The sequence below is a fragment of the Vicia villosa genome, unplaced genomic scaffold, assembly GCF_029867415.1.
Source record: "Vicia villosa cultivar HV-30 ecotype Madison, WI unplaced genomic scaffold, Vvil1.0 ctg.000045F_1_1_3, whole genome shotgun sequence".
Taxonomy (NCBI): Eukaryota; Viridiplantae; Streptophyta; class Magnoliopsida; order Fabales; family Fabaceae; genus Vicia; species Vicia villosa.
Window position 1 is genome coordinate 152,558 of NW_026704979.1, and position 13,852 is coordinate 166,409.

Sequence of the window (13,852 nt, forward strand, 5' to 3'; positions counted from 1 at the left end):
TTGTTAAACTTGCAAAATTTAGTCTTTTGGAAGATTTCCGTGTGCTATACTACATAAAAGTTATGAAGTTCGTTAATCTAGCATACACTGGTATTTTGAATGTTTTCATGTGCTATAATACATAAAAGTCACGAAGTTTGTTAAACTTGCAAAATTTTGTCTTTTGGAGGATTTCCGTGTGCTATACAACATAAAAGTCCTGAAGTTTGTTAAACATGTAAAATTTAGTCTTTTAGAAGATTTTTGTGTTCTATACTACGTAAAAGTCACGAAGTTTGTTAAACTTGCATACATTGTTATTTTGTAAGATTTCCGTGTGCTATACTACATAAAAAACCTGAAGTTTGTTAAACTTGCAAAATTTAGTCTTTTGGAAGATTTCCATGTGCTATACTACATAAAAGTCACAAAGTTGGTTAAACTAGCGTACATTGATATTTTGGAAGATTTTCATGCGCTTTAATACATAAAAGTCACGAAGTTTGTTAAACTTGCAAAATTTGGTCTATTGGAAGATTCTTGTATGCTATAGTACATAAAAGTCACGAAGTTTGTTAAACTTGCAAAATTTAGTCTTTTGGAAGATTTTCGTGATCTATAGTACATGAAAGTCACAGAGTTCGTTAAATTCACATACATTGGTATTTTGGAAGATTTTCATGTGCTATACTACATAAAAAACAAGAAATTCGTTAAACTTGAAAATTTTGGTATTTTTGGAGATTTTTGGGTGACATACTACATAAATGTCACGAAGTTCGTTAAACTTGTATACATTGGTATTTTGGAAAATTTTCGTGTGTTATACTACATGAAATTCACGAAGTTTGTTAAACTTGCAAAATTTAGTCTTTTGGAAGATTTCCGTGTGCTATACTACATAAAAGTCACAAAGTACGTTAAACTAGCATACATTGGTATTTTGCAAGTTTTCGTGTGCTATAATACATAAAAGTCACGAAGTTTGTTAAACTTGCAAAACTTTGTCATTGGAAGATTTTCGTATGCTATAGTACATAAAAGTCACGAAGTTTGTTAAACTTGCAAAATTTATTCTCTTGGAAGATTTTCGTGTGCTATACTACATGAAAGTCGCGAAGTTCGTTAAACCTGCATAAATTGGTATTTTGGAAGATTTTCGTGTGCAATACTATATAAAAAACACGAAGTTCGTTAATTTGTAAAATTTAGTATTTAAGGAGATTTTCGTGTGCTATATACTACACAAACGTCACGAAAATCGTAAACTGGTATACATTGGTGTTTTGGAAAATTTTAATGTGCTATACTACATAAGAGTAACGAAATTTGTTAAACTTGCAAAATTTAGTGTTTTGGAAGATTTTCGTGTGCTATACTACATAAAAGTCACGAAGTTAGTTAAACTTGCATACATTGTTATTTTGGAAGATTTCCGTGTGCTATACTACATAAAAGTCACGAATTTCTTTAAACATGCAAAATTTAGTCTATTGGAAGATTTTCGTGTGCTAAACTACATAAAAGTCACAAAGTTCGTTAAACTTGCAATTATTGGTATTTTGGAAGATTTTTGTGTGCATACTACATAAAAGTCACGAAGTTCGTTAAAGTTGCAAAATTTGGTATTTTGGGAGATTTCCGTGTGCTATACTACATAGACGTCACGAAGTTTGTTAAACTTGTATACATTGGTATTTTGGAAGATTTTTGTATGCTATAGTACATAAAAGTCACTAAGTTTGTAAACAAGAAGTTCGACTTGTAATAATTTTGTATTTTGGGAGATTTTCGTGTGCTATACTACATAAACGTCACGAAGTTCGTAAACTTGTATACATTGGTATTTTGGAAAATTTTCGTGTGCTATACTATATGAAAGTCACGAAATTTGTTAAACTTGCAAAATTTAGTCTTTTGAAAGATTTCCGTGTGCTATACTACATAAAAGTCACGAAGTTCGTTAATCTTGCATACATTGGTATTTTGGAAGATTTTCGTGTGCTATACTACATAAAAAACACGAAGTTCGTCAAACTTGCAAAATTTGGTATTTTGGGAGATTTTTGTGTGCCATATTACATAAATGTATTGAAGTTCGTTAAAATTGTATACATTGGTATTTTGGAAAATTTTCGTATGCTATACTACATGAAATTCACGAAGTTTGTTAAACTTGTATACATTGGTAATTTGGAAGATTTTATTGTGCTTTGCTACATAAAAGTCACGAAGTATGTTAAACTTGCAAAATTTAGTCTTTTGGAAGATTTCCGTCTGCTATACTACATAAAAGTCACGAAGCTCGTTAAACTAGCATATATTGGTATTTTGGAAGATTTTTGTGTGCTATAATACATAAAAGTCAGGAAGTTTGTTAAACTTGCAAAATTTTGTTATTGGAAGATTTCTGTATGCTGTAGTACATAAAAGTCACGAAGTTTGTTAAACTTGTATACATTGGTGTTTAGGAAAATTTTCGTGTGCTATACTACATAAAAGTCACGAAGTATGTTAAACTTGCAAAATTTAGTCTTTTGGAAGATTTTTGTGTGCTATACTACATAAAAGTCACGAAGTTCGTTACACTTGCATACATTGGTATTTTGGAAGATTTTCGTGTGTTATACTACATAAAAAACAAGAAGTTCATTAAACTTGCAAAATTTGGTATTTTGGGAGATTTTCATGTGCAATACTATATAAACATTACGAAGTTCTGTAGTATAGTAGGAGTTGTTATATTTAATAAAAGTCACGATGATATGTATGCAATGTTAATTTTAGAATGGTGCGAAAGTGCTAATATTTAATGAATTTATGAATAATTAAATGATCATCTTATAGAATAGGTTATTCATTAATGAGTTTTTTCAATATTTGGATTTTGAAAAAATTATTGTGTGCATTTTTGTTGTATTATAAAATTCTCCAACAATTTTGTTTTTTATATAAAAAGGGGGCATTTAATAGCACTTTTAAGAAAGTGCTATAAAAAGTTGGGTCAATGATAGCGAGCTTTATAAAAATGCTATTAATTATATAGTTTATAATAGCGCTTTTTTAAGAAAAGGCTATTAAATCCTATTAAAAAAATTGTTGCCATATCGCTCTTATTAGGATATGATAGCATTTTTAACGAAATGCTATTAATGCTTTTCCTTTTAATAATGCTTAAAAGCGCTATCATAAGTAGCTTACATATAATAGCAAGGGCTTTAATAGCGCGTACAAGCACTATTAAATATTTAAAATAGCGTTATTAAAAAAACTGGCATAGTGTTGGGAATGTTGAATGACTTTTAACGTATCAGGATATCACAATGGAAGTTTCTGCTCTAAGTGTTTCTGACCATGCTCCTAAAAAGATATGGTTGAGGCAGCAACTTACTCAAATAAGATCTTTTTTCAAATTTTGGAATTTTGTAACACAAGACACATCCTATATGCAGATTGTGGATAGTAGTTGGCAGAATAATATTAGGGGGATTGCTATATACGAACTATGGATGAAGCTTAGAAGACTTCAACCCATCATTAAGCCTCTTAACAGGAAGTTCACATTTATTCAGGTCCAAATTCAGAGAGCTAGGAAATATCTCTTGCAAGCACAAGAATATCTTCAACCCCACTTTTTTGACAACTAGGCTATTGAACAAGTGAAGCATTATACACATCAAGTAGTTCAATTGAATCAGATTGAGGAATCTATTTTAATGCAAACGACAAAAATAAACTAGCTCAAGCTAGGGGACAATAATAATTCATATTTTCATGCATCAGTGAAAGAAAGGAATAAACATAAGGGGCTACATACCCTTGCATCCTTGGATGGGTCCTTGCTTAGTACTCAAGATTCCATTGAAAAAGAAATCCTTGATTTCTACACTATTTTGGTGGGGGCTAAGGTAGCTGAGTTAAAAGGAATCGATGTACCTGCTATCAGGTTAGGTAATAAACTGCCTTGGGAATACTAAAGCTCCAGGGATTTATGGCTTCAACTCTTTCTTCTTTAAATCCACTTGGCAAATAGTTAAAAAAGATGTTATTGAGGCTATCATGGAATTTTGTACTACTAGTAAAATGTATGTTGTTGTTAACTGCTCTCTTGTCACATTGATTTCCTTGTCATCTAATGCCTAAACTATTAAGGAATTGAGACCTATTCCTGCTACAGCATGATTTACAAAATTATCTTAAATATTCTCACAGCCAGATTGGGAGAAATGATTAATGAAGTTATTGTTGACAGCCAATCAACTTTTGTTCCAGGAAAATTATTCATGATAATATCATGTTGTCTCAAGAATTGATAAGGGGCTACGGAAGGACAAATAGTTCTCCAATGTGTATGATCCAGATGGACATCCAAAAGACATATGATACTATTGAATGACCTGCTCTATTCACATTATAGCTGAACTTAGTTTCCCTCAAACTTTTATAAATTGGATTTTGGCTTGTGTTATTATTGTCTTATATAGATTCTCTATTATTGATATGCCTCCTAGAATTTTAAATGCAAAAAGAGGTTTGAGGCAAGGTGATCCCATCTCACCTCTTCTGTCTGTTATGATTATGGAATATCTGCATAGAATGTTGCAAGGACTGGATTTGACTCCTAACGTCAACTTCCATTCAAAGTGTGATAAGGTGAAGATCACTAACCTATGCTTTGTTGATGATTTATTGATGTTTGTGAGAGGAGACCTAGATTTAATTAGGTTGATAATGGATAAGTTCAGATATTTTTCTGCTGCTACTGGGTTGAAAGTTAGTACTCCAAAAATCAAAATCTACTTTGGAGGTATAGATGAGGAGGTCTATCTACTTATTCAAAAGGAAACTGGTTTTGCTATCGGTACCCTGCCTTTTAAATACTTGGGGGTTCCACTGGCTAGCAGAAAGTTATCGATAGCTATTTGTGCTCCATTAATTGATAAGATGTTTGTGAGATTAAATCAATGGAGTACCACTACAACAAATAACACTTTTAACCTCAGATACGAAATGCAATTTACCTCGGATAAAGTAGCGAGGTAATGAAGGGCGTCATAAAAATTTCCCACTTAACACCTCAGTGATTAAAAAATCGAGGGGTATAGTTATATGCACATGGGTTCGAACCCCAGCAACTGCACTTTTATTATTTTTAAAACTAGTGTATCTTGTGTCTCGGTTTATTCAAAAAATTGAGAGATATGATTATTATTAATATTGTTTTAAAGATGTTACATTGTTTACCCAGAAAAGATAAAATTAAAATAAAAGTCAAATTCCTTAAAGTTCAAGATAAAAATCAAATTCCTTCAAGATTTAGACTTTAGATCTTTGAATTATTGAATCTTGGGAAAGATCTTCTGTTGGATCTTACATGCAATTGTTTCTGATGAAAAAAAAGGGTAAGATAACTAATATCAAAAATCAAATCATTTTCGATTCGAATAAGAAAATAAACCTTGAACCTAGGAAATTTTTTGCTCTTGTAATCCTTCATAGATATCTTTTCGAAGCGTCTTTAGGTTTCAAGCGCTTCATATGTTTCATTTAGGTTTGATTTTCAATATTCAGTATGCTTTTATAATGGATGTCCCATATGTTTCATGCAGATCACTAATCGCAGCATCTTGAGCATTGATAATCATTAAATGGATGACAAAGATTTGTTAAGGTCGGTATATATAGTATAGAAAATAACGCTTAACTATCACCTTGGTCATGACAAATCACCAAGGTGAATGTGCATTTTATTTTATTTTTAATTACATTATTTTCACAAAATATTAAAAATACATTGTATGAAACAAATCTTCCATGATATCAAGATTTAGATGCTAGGGGTCCCGAGCAAGATGCAAGAGACCTGTTTCCAGGACAAATGAATTTTTTTTATTTTCTGCATTTGCAATTCATCCAATAGATATGTTGTAGCGGTGGTAAATATCTCCTCTCTTTGGGGTGACTTCATATTATTAACGATTAGGGTAAAACCTGTTTAGCGAGTGTTTTTATAGTAAAATATGATTATTATACCCCTCGATTTAGCTATAAAACCGGGGCAAATTATCATATCCTTTAAATTATCACCTCAGTTTTGGATTAAAATTGAGGTGAATAATTATTTTTTTAAAAATAGTATATTATTTACACAAAATATTAAGATAATTTTTTTACAACAAATCTTTTCAAAGGTTAAGCTCTCTTCTCTGTTTAAGTTCCAACTTCTAAAAGAATGATGCTTGAATGTCAGAACTTTGCATTCAAATTCACCATTTTTTAGCAGTGTGTTTGTTTGAAGAGAGATAAGTACAGGAATGTCGTACTATTTCTTTGGTTGGACAGGTCAACAAATCTTTAAAGCAAGATTGATTTTCTATACTTGCATATATATATATATATATATATATATATATATATATATATATATATATATATATATATATATATATATATATATATATATATATCAATTGAGCAAAAATACAACAACAACAACATCAACACCATTATGTGAGATAGATTGCAAGGGCAGAAAAACATTGAAGATTTTTTCTATCTTGCAATCCATCTCAAAGAATGATGCATGTGAGTTTGAAACGGCTTCATATAAGTAAGGATTAGGTTAAATTCTGTTTGACGAGTGCTTTTATAATGAAATCTGATTATTTGATCTCTCAGTTATATCTAAAAACCGAAATATTAGTTCATTTAGTTTACACTTATAAACAAATAAAAACATAAACTACAAAAGTTAGAATTTGAAGCGTGTCCTGATTTATTTTTCCCCTTGGTTTTTAAAAAATGAGGGAATGTGTTATTTTAACTATTATAAAAAAATAAAACATTACGCGCATATGCATAATACCTCGTTTTTTCTGACTGAGATAAAAGATTCGTCAAAAAATATAATATTTGTAGTAGTGTATACTAGACTGCTTTCTTATACATGCAAATTCTAATTGGTGAAGAGTGTAATGTTTGCAATAGCTAACTACTGGATGAAGATATTTCCTCTTAAGTATTTCCATAGGAATAGATCTATAAAACATTAAAGCATAAAAAAACAAATTTAAAAAATTGAGATTGAATCATCTGTACGAGGTAATTCACTTTGCATCAATAATTCAAATTTCCAATTTTGTAGTAAAGAGATCACAAATGTTGAGATCACATAATATGTGGAAATTAGAAGTACACATACAAACGTGTTCAAGTGGAACCATTAAAGTTAAACTGCATATCATTGAAAAATATCTAAAACTGTGAAGAAGCTGAACTCATCATACAGAAATAATACTTCGAAAAATTAAAGTGTAGATGATCCAAGATTCTCTTCAAAATAAATAACTCCTTCATGCCACAATATTGAAAGAAACAAGTAAACTAACACTCGTAAGAGCTTGCATATACCATTACAAATATGTTGCTGCATATATTTCCCTCTATCCAAATATAAAAAATGAAGATTATTATTCCCTGCTTCCTTCCTATACTTAGATTATGATACATAATCATAATCTAGTATGCACCAGTCCATCCACCAAACCCAATATCAATGTCACTTAATTGATCTTCATATTCATCATCATCTTCATCTCTATCTCCTTCTCCATATCTATAATTCAAAAAAAAATAAATTAATTAGACTAGAAGTGAAACAATAAAAATATAGTTATAGTTTTTCTTGTTCTCATCTATCAGTAGATTTATAAGTCCAAAAAACCTATACCATAAATATTTTCAAATTTGTCACTTGCTTGTATCTATCAGTAGATTAACAGGTATAATATATAATCATTTTACATCTTAATTAACCTAAGCTATTATCACATGTAAAATATTCACATAATGTTATCATAAATTTTTTTAAGAAACATAAATAAATTATATAGGTTTAAAAGAACTTACCTCCAATCAGTTGAAACCAAGCTTTCAACATAATCAACTGCCGTGAACCAGTCTATTTTATTGGAAATTCTAGTTCTCTTTACAGTATTATCTAGTTGATTATAGATAATTACTGCGTTAATTGAATCATGTGCCAATATCAATGTATTTCCATCTTTCGAAATATACAACGGCAATAATGGAATCTCGCATTTCATGTATTCGACATAAAAAAAGTCAACTTCAATGGGAGGGTTATTCAACTGAAGATTAAAATATTCAATTCTGAATAATTGAGTCCAAGACTCTTGGACTCCAAGCTCCTTCATTTGCCATACAACAAATTCAGTTTTGTTAAAATCATGTGAAAAACAAAGGCAGTCCATCATAACACGGAGAGATGGCTCAAAGCACGGTACCTCAATAAAATCGTTAGGCAGCAAAAATGTTTTGTATGTTTCTGTCGAAAGATCAAGCGAAACAATCACCAACTGTTTAACATCTGGAATTAAAGCTCTAAATCTTTCTCCATCGCACAAGGATATGTAGGCACCGTGAATAGATAACCAATTAATAGTCCCACTCAAATGCACACCCTTATTCCAAATTAGAGGAACCGACGAAAAACTTTGAATATCTCTCCAACAATTGTCACCTAAATTGAAAACTCTCACCTTGCTTATCCAAGTATCGTCATTGCTCTCACCGTCTTCATTTTGTTGGGTATGAAGTGCCACTATCTTATATATTCCTGTTAAATAATCACAACCAAAACTGAACTTGATAGGGCCAAATAAAGGCTCATAGTCACAAAAAAATTCTAATTTTTCAGATATTGTTCTTGTTGCTGGGTTCCATAAGCAGAACTTGTACTTCGTTTTTTCATTTGTTATAGAATTGAAAAGTACACATAACAATCCATTGCAGGAACCAACAACCTCACGAATTCCCCATTTAAGACTCAAGCAAGTTTCACCGACAACAGTCATCGAATGGTTTTCAATCAATCGATGAACAAGTACTGATACCACACAAGTCAAAGGGTATTCTGGAATTGATAGTATAAAATGTGGATTTTGAGATGATATCTTAAGGTGCATTTTGCAAAAAAATGATTCGGAGATGAAAGTGTTCCATGATTTGCTAACGCACCTGAATCGTTGGATAGATTTCACACTAAGGAGCGAGAGGACTTTTGTGATGAGCTCAAGAGGAACAAACAACGCATGCAAAGATATTCTGGATTGAAGCTTCTTCTTAATATGAGGAATATCCATTGGGGCAATTGCATTAAAGTTGAAGTTATGAAACAATATTTCCAAAGGAGCTAGAAGAAGATTGAAAAATGAAAAGAAAACAGGAGAAAAAGTATTAACTAAAATAAATGAAAAAAATCATATTTTATTAAATAAAGTAAAATAAAAAAAAAATTTATTTTTACGATTTTAACTATTTTGTATATTTTCCTTTAACATATAAATTAATGACAAGAAAAATAATTATTAGGTAAGTCAAAAACCACAAACATAGTAATTAATAACTAACATCAATTATATATATATATATATGAGGAGGGATCAAATTACACCCGAAGAGTTACACCACGAGTTACACTCGTTCAATAACTACATCTCAAAATAATATTTTTTAAATTCAACCGTTGGATTGAAACATAATATCATATAGATCATTCCTATAAAGTTTGAGGTTAATCTATAATGATTTACTATGTCATTGAATAACATCAAAATTAACGTTATATGAAAGCTCATTTTGACGTTAATCTTTGGATATCTTGATGATATAATAAATCATTATAGATTAAGCTCAAACTTTATAGGTATGATCTATATGATATTATGTTTCAATCCAACGGTTGAATTTAAAAAATATTATTTTGAGATGTAGTTATTGAACGAGTGTAACTCGTGGTGTAACTCTTCGGGTGTAATTTGATCCCTCTTCTATATATATATATATATATATATATATATATATATATATATATATATATATATATATATATATATATATATATATATATATATATATATATATATAAAATTCGTTATTAGCTTACTATATATATTGTTTTAACTTTTTTATATAACAAAGAAAATAATTTTAATGTTTGGAAAAATTATATGCATGGTAATTTCATAACATTTGTTAGGAAAAATTACATGCATAGTAATTTCATAACATTTGTTAGGAAAAATTATATGCATAGTAATTTCATAACATTTGTTAGGAAAAATTTTAATGTTTAATAAGAACATTTATGGTTATCAAGGGATTACTATCACTATATAAACTTGAGAAAAAACCGACCATCAAAAACCCAAAAGAACCCTTCTAATAATTTTTTTTATTTTAAGAAATGCGTCAATTTTTTAGGATAATTTTATAATTGTATAACCATTGAAATATACATATTAAAATATTAATTGAGTCATATCCAAACTACTTTTTAATCTTATTTATTGTCACAGATGTTAACTTTTTATTTTTGGCATGTCATTTTATTTTCATTTTTTTTAAATAAGTCACTTTTACTTTTAATAAATCACTAAAAATGGTTATACTACTCCATTTTTTTTTCACTATATATTTAGAACTTTTGGTTTAATATTTTAAAATTAAAATTTTTATGTATTATTTGACTTTAATGAATATAAATACGTAAAGAAAAATTTTGTAATTAAATAATTACTTAAATTATTTCAAGACAAAAGAATAATTATTTAAAATTAGAATTTTTTAAATATCTATAAGAACATAAATAAATAGAACATTAAAAAATTTATATTTTATTTTTATTCAAATTATTTTTTTCTAAAAACAAACCATATAAAAGGTCATTGAAATGTGCAATTCAGCCGTAAAGCAAATTTGTATCATTATTCAGTGTTAGTTAACCAAATTTAAATTTTTTATATCTTCTAAATAAAAATGAAATATTTATAACATACTAACTTTTTTCTTAGCAAGAGAGAACCATATATTCAAATAAGAAAAAGGAGACAAAAGATAACGAGGAAGTCCCAAAAATTCACTTAAAAATTAAAAAAAAATTAATGAGGAAGTCTCAACTTGAATATACTCTGTGCGCAACTACGAAATCAGAGAGGACCATTATGAGCGGTAAAACTCTCCCTCAAAAGAATTTAACACCACCACATGCCCATGGCGGAGTTCAAACCAAAAATCTTTGGTTAAAGTGAAAGATATCCCTTCCTATCTCATCCAAGTTCTCTTGAGTATTATTGGGATAGGTTAGATTTATTAAAATAAAATTAAATAATTAATTATTATAAAAATAATAAGACAAATATTTATACCTAATAATTATTAAAATAAATACAGAAATTCACCAAAGTAATATAGAGATGAAGGAGAAAAAGAGAAGAGAGAAAGTAATATTATTTTATATTTTTTAAGTATCATTTACATTGCAATGTGGATCTTATTTATAGGGCATTGGGAAGATAGAAAATCATAACGGTTAATAGGGAATAGGAAATGTATAGACTACTAAGTAAGATGGACATCCACATTTATATTTATTCATAACACTCCTTTTGGTTGTTCATATAGGATATGCCTTGTTAAAACCTTACTACAAAAAATCCAATGGAAAAAATTTAGTGAAGGAATATGAGTACAAAATCATTTGAATTTGAACTACCTCGTTAAAAACCTTACCAAGAAAACCCAGTAGTACAAATTCATGGTGAACGGAAAAAGAGTGCAAAATATATTTATTTCTCCCCTCGTGCATACATTTATCTGTGAGGCGATATTCTTTGTAGTAGTTGCTTAAAATTTCTTCTTTGATGAAGTTGACTTCATGTAGTGCTAATCGTTATGTAGGATTTGATGAAGTTGTTGCCATGAGTTGTTTCATAGATCTCCATAAAATGGTTGTACCATCACATGTAAACAAATAACCTGTTTCTGATCTACCGTTGTGAGGATATGACAAGGAACTTACATCTCTAAGATAACGAAGTATGTCTTTGACCCTGTTCCAATGTCTCCATGTAAGTGAATAATTGTATCTTGCTAATAGATTGACCACAAATGATATATCAAGACGTGTATAATTAGCAAGTTACATTAGTGCTCCAATTGCACTAAGATATGGTACTTCGGGACCAAGCAATTTTTCATCCTTTTCTCGAGGCCTGAAAGTATCTTTCTCTACATCTAATGATATAACAACCATTAAACTAGACAACGGATGAGATTTGTCCATATAGAAGTGTTTCAACATTTTTCTAGATAACCTTCCTAATGTACAAATATTCCATTGTCCGAATTCTCAATTTGTAAGTCTAGACATATTTTGTTTTTCCTAGGTCCTTCATCTTAAACTCTTTAAGCAATTTATAGCTTTTCGAAGCTCTTCAAGAGTTCCAATAATATGTATGTCATGCGCATAGACAATTATTATTGCAAATTATTTTCCACATCCTTTTATGAAAATACAAGGAAAATTTGAGTTATTTGTTTATCCACCCTTTACTAAATATTCTCTTAGGCGATTATACCACATTCGTCCATATTGTTTCAACCCATAGAGAGATTTGTTCAATTTGATGGAGTAGTTTTCTCGAGATCTAAAATTACGTGTCTCTAGTATATTAAACCCTTTAGGGAGTTTCATGTAAACGTCATATTAAGTGAACCATACAAATAATCTATTACAACATTCATCAAGTGCAAATTAAGCTCTTCATGTGCTACAAGGCTGATTAAATATGGAAAAGTGATTGCATTTAACAAATAAGTATGAGGCTCTTCGTGAATATCCTAAGTTTAATCAATGTATTTGAATTGACCAAATCACAATCAAGAATAATTAACTTATTTTCTTTCCCTGAATGTTTCAACAACCTTTATAAAAAGACAAGAAAGCGTTTAAATATGTGCTAGAGATAATACACAAAAAAGGTGAGATGAAATACAACATGTTTCGAGTCAAATTATTAGGTTGTGATTTGAATCAAAGAAAGAATGATTTGAATCTAAGGTAGTAAAGTAAATAATTTATTGAGGTTAGGATTTGAATAAAGAAATAATGATTTGAATCTAAGGTAATAAAGTGAATAATTTTCTATTTTGATTTCAATCATATGTTTATGTCTGTGATTCAAGTCACACAAAGCATGATGCAAACCATAGTTAATTTTGAAGAACATTTTAATTTCCATGATTCGAATCAAATAGCCTGTGTTTCGAGTCAATAAGTGTTGTGATTCGAATCACACACTTTCCTTATTCAAATCAGGTTGGTAGATATAAATTATAAACTTCCAAACAAGTGTTTGATTCGAATCATAACATGTTTGATTCAAATAAAGCCTCACAAAAACTTTAATTTAAGTATTCAAACTTGTACTTCACGATACATTTGATATTTTGATTTATATCAAATTGCAAAGGCTAAAAACATAAATTTGTGAGGCATTGAGAGTAAAAACTTTTCATACAAACATATATATCATTGTACATTATGAATGGGATAAACTTCGGAAATTGAAAAAGTTATAAGAATAAGAAGTGCATTTATAGGGGTTTCAGACTAATTAGACCATATAATAATACAAGTTTCTTTGAAAAAAAATTGAGAAGAAATTATCTCATATGAGGTAATTCACCTTGCAGAATCATATCTTAGTCTAGTAATGTATAAGTAAATAGTTGACCCAAAAATAAAATGCATCAATAATTCAAAATTTCAATTCACTTATAAAACGAAAAAATGACATCAACAAAATCAAACTATAAAAAAAAAAACAAATATGAAAAAAATAAAATTGTAACAGAAGTTGTTTCCAAATCTTTTAAAAATGTTAAGATGAGATAAATAATGTCTTTATGTTAACAAAATGACACAAACAACAACTGAGAGATACCAATACATATGTGTTGCTGCATGTATTTTCCTCTATGCAAATATAATAAAATTAAGATTATTAAT

At 29.2% G+C, this 13,852-nt stretch overlaps 1 protein-coding gene across 1 annotated transcript; it reads right to left on the minus strand.

Annotated features, from left to right (window-relative positions):
* Positions 1-7,497: 7,497 nt before the first annotated feature.
* Positions 7,498-9,143, minus strand: LOC131622960 (F-box/kelch-repeat protein At3g23880-like). The gene is made up of 2 exons (XM_058893967.1): positions 7,888-9,143; positions 7,498-7,594 (listed from the first exon to the last, which is right to left on the minus strand). Exons 1-2 carry the CDS (start codon positions 9,141-9,143, stop codon positions 7,498-7,500), a joined length of 1,353 nt encoding a protein of 450 aa, XP_058749950.1.
* Between the last annotated feature and the right edge of the window lie 4,709 nt (positions 9,144-13,852).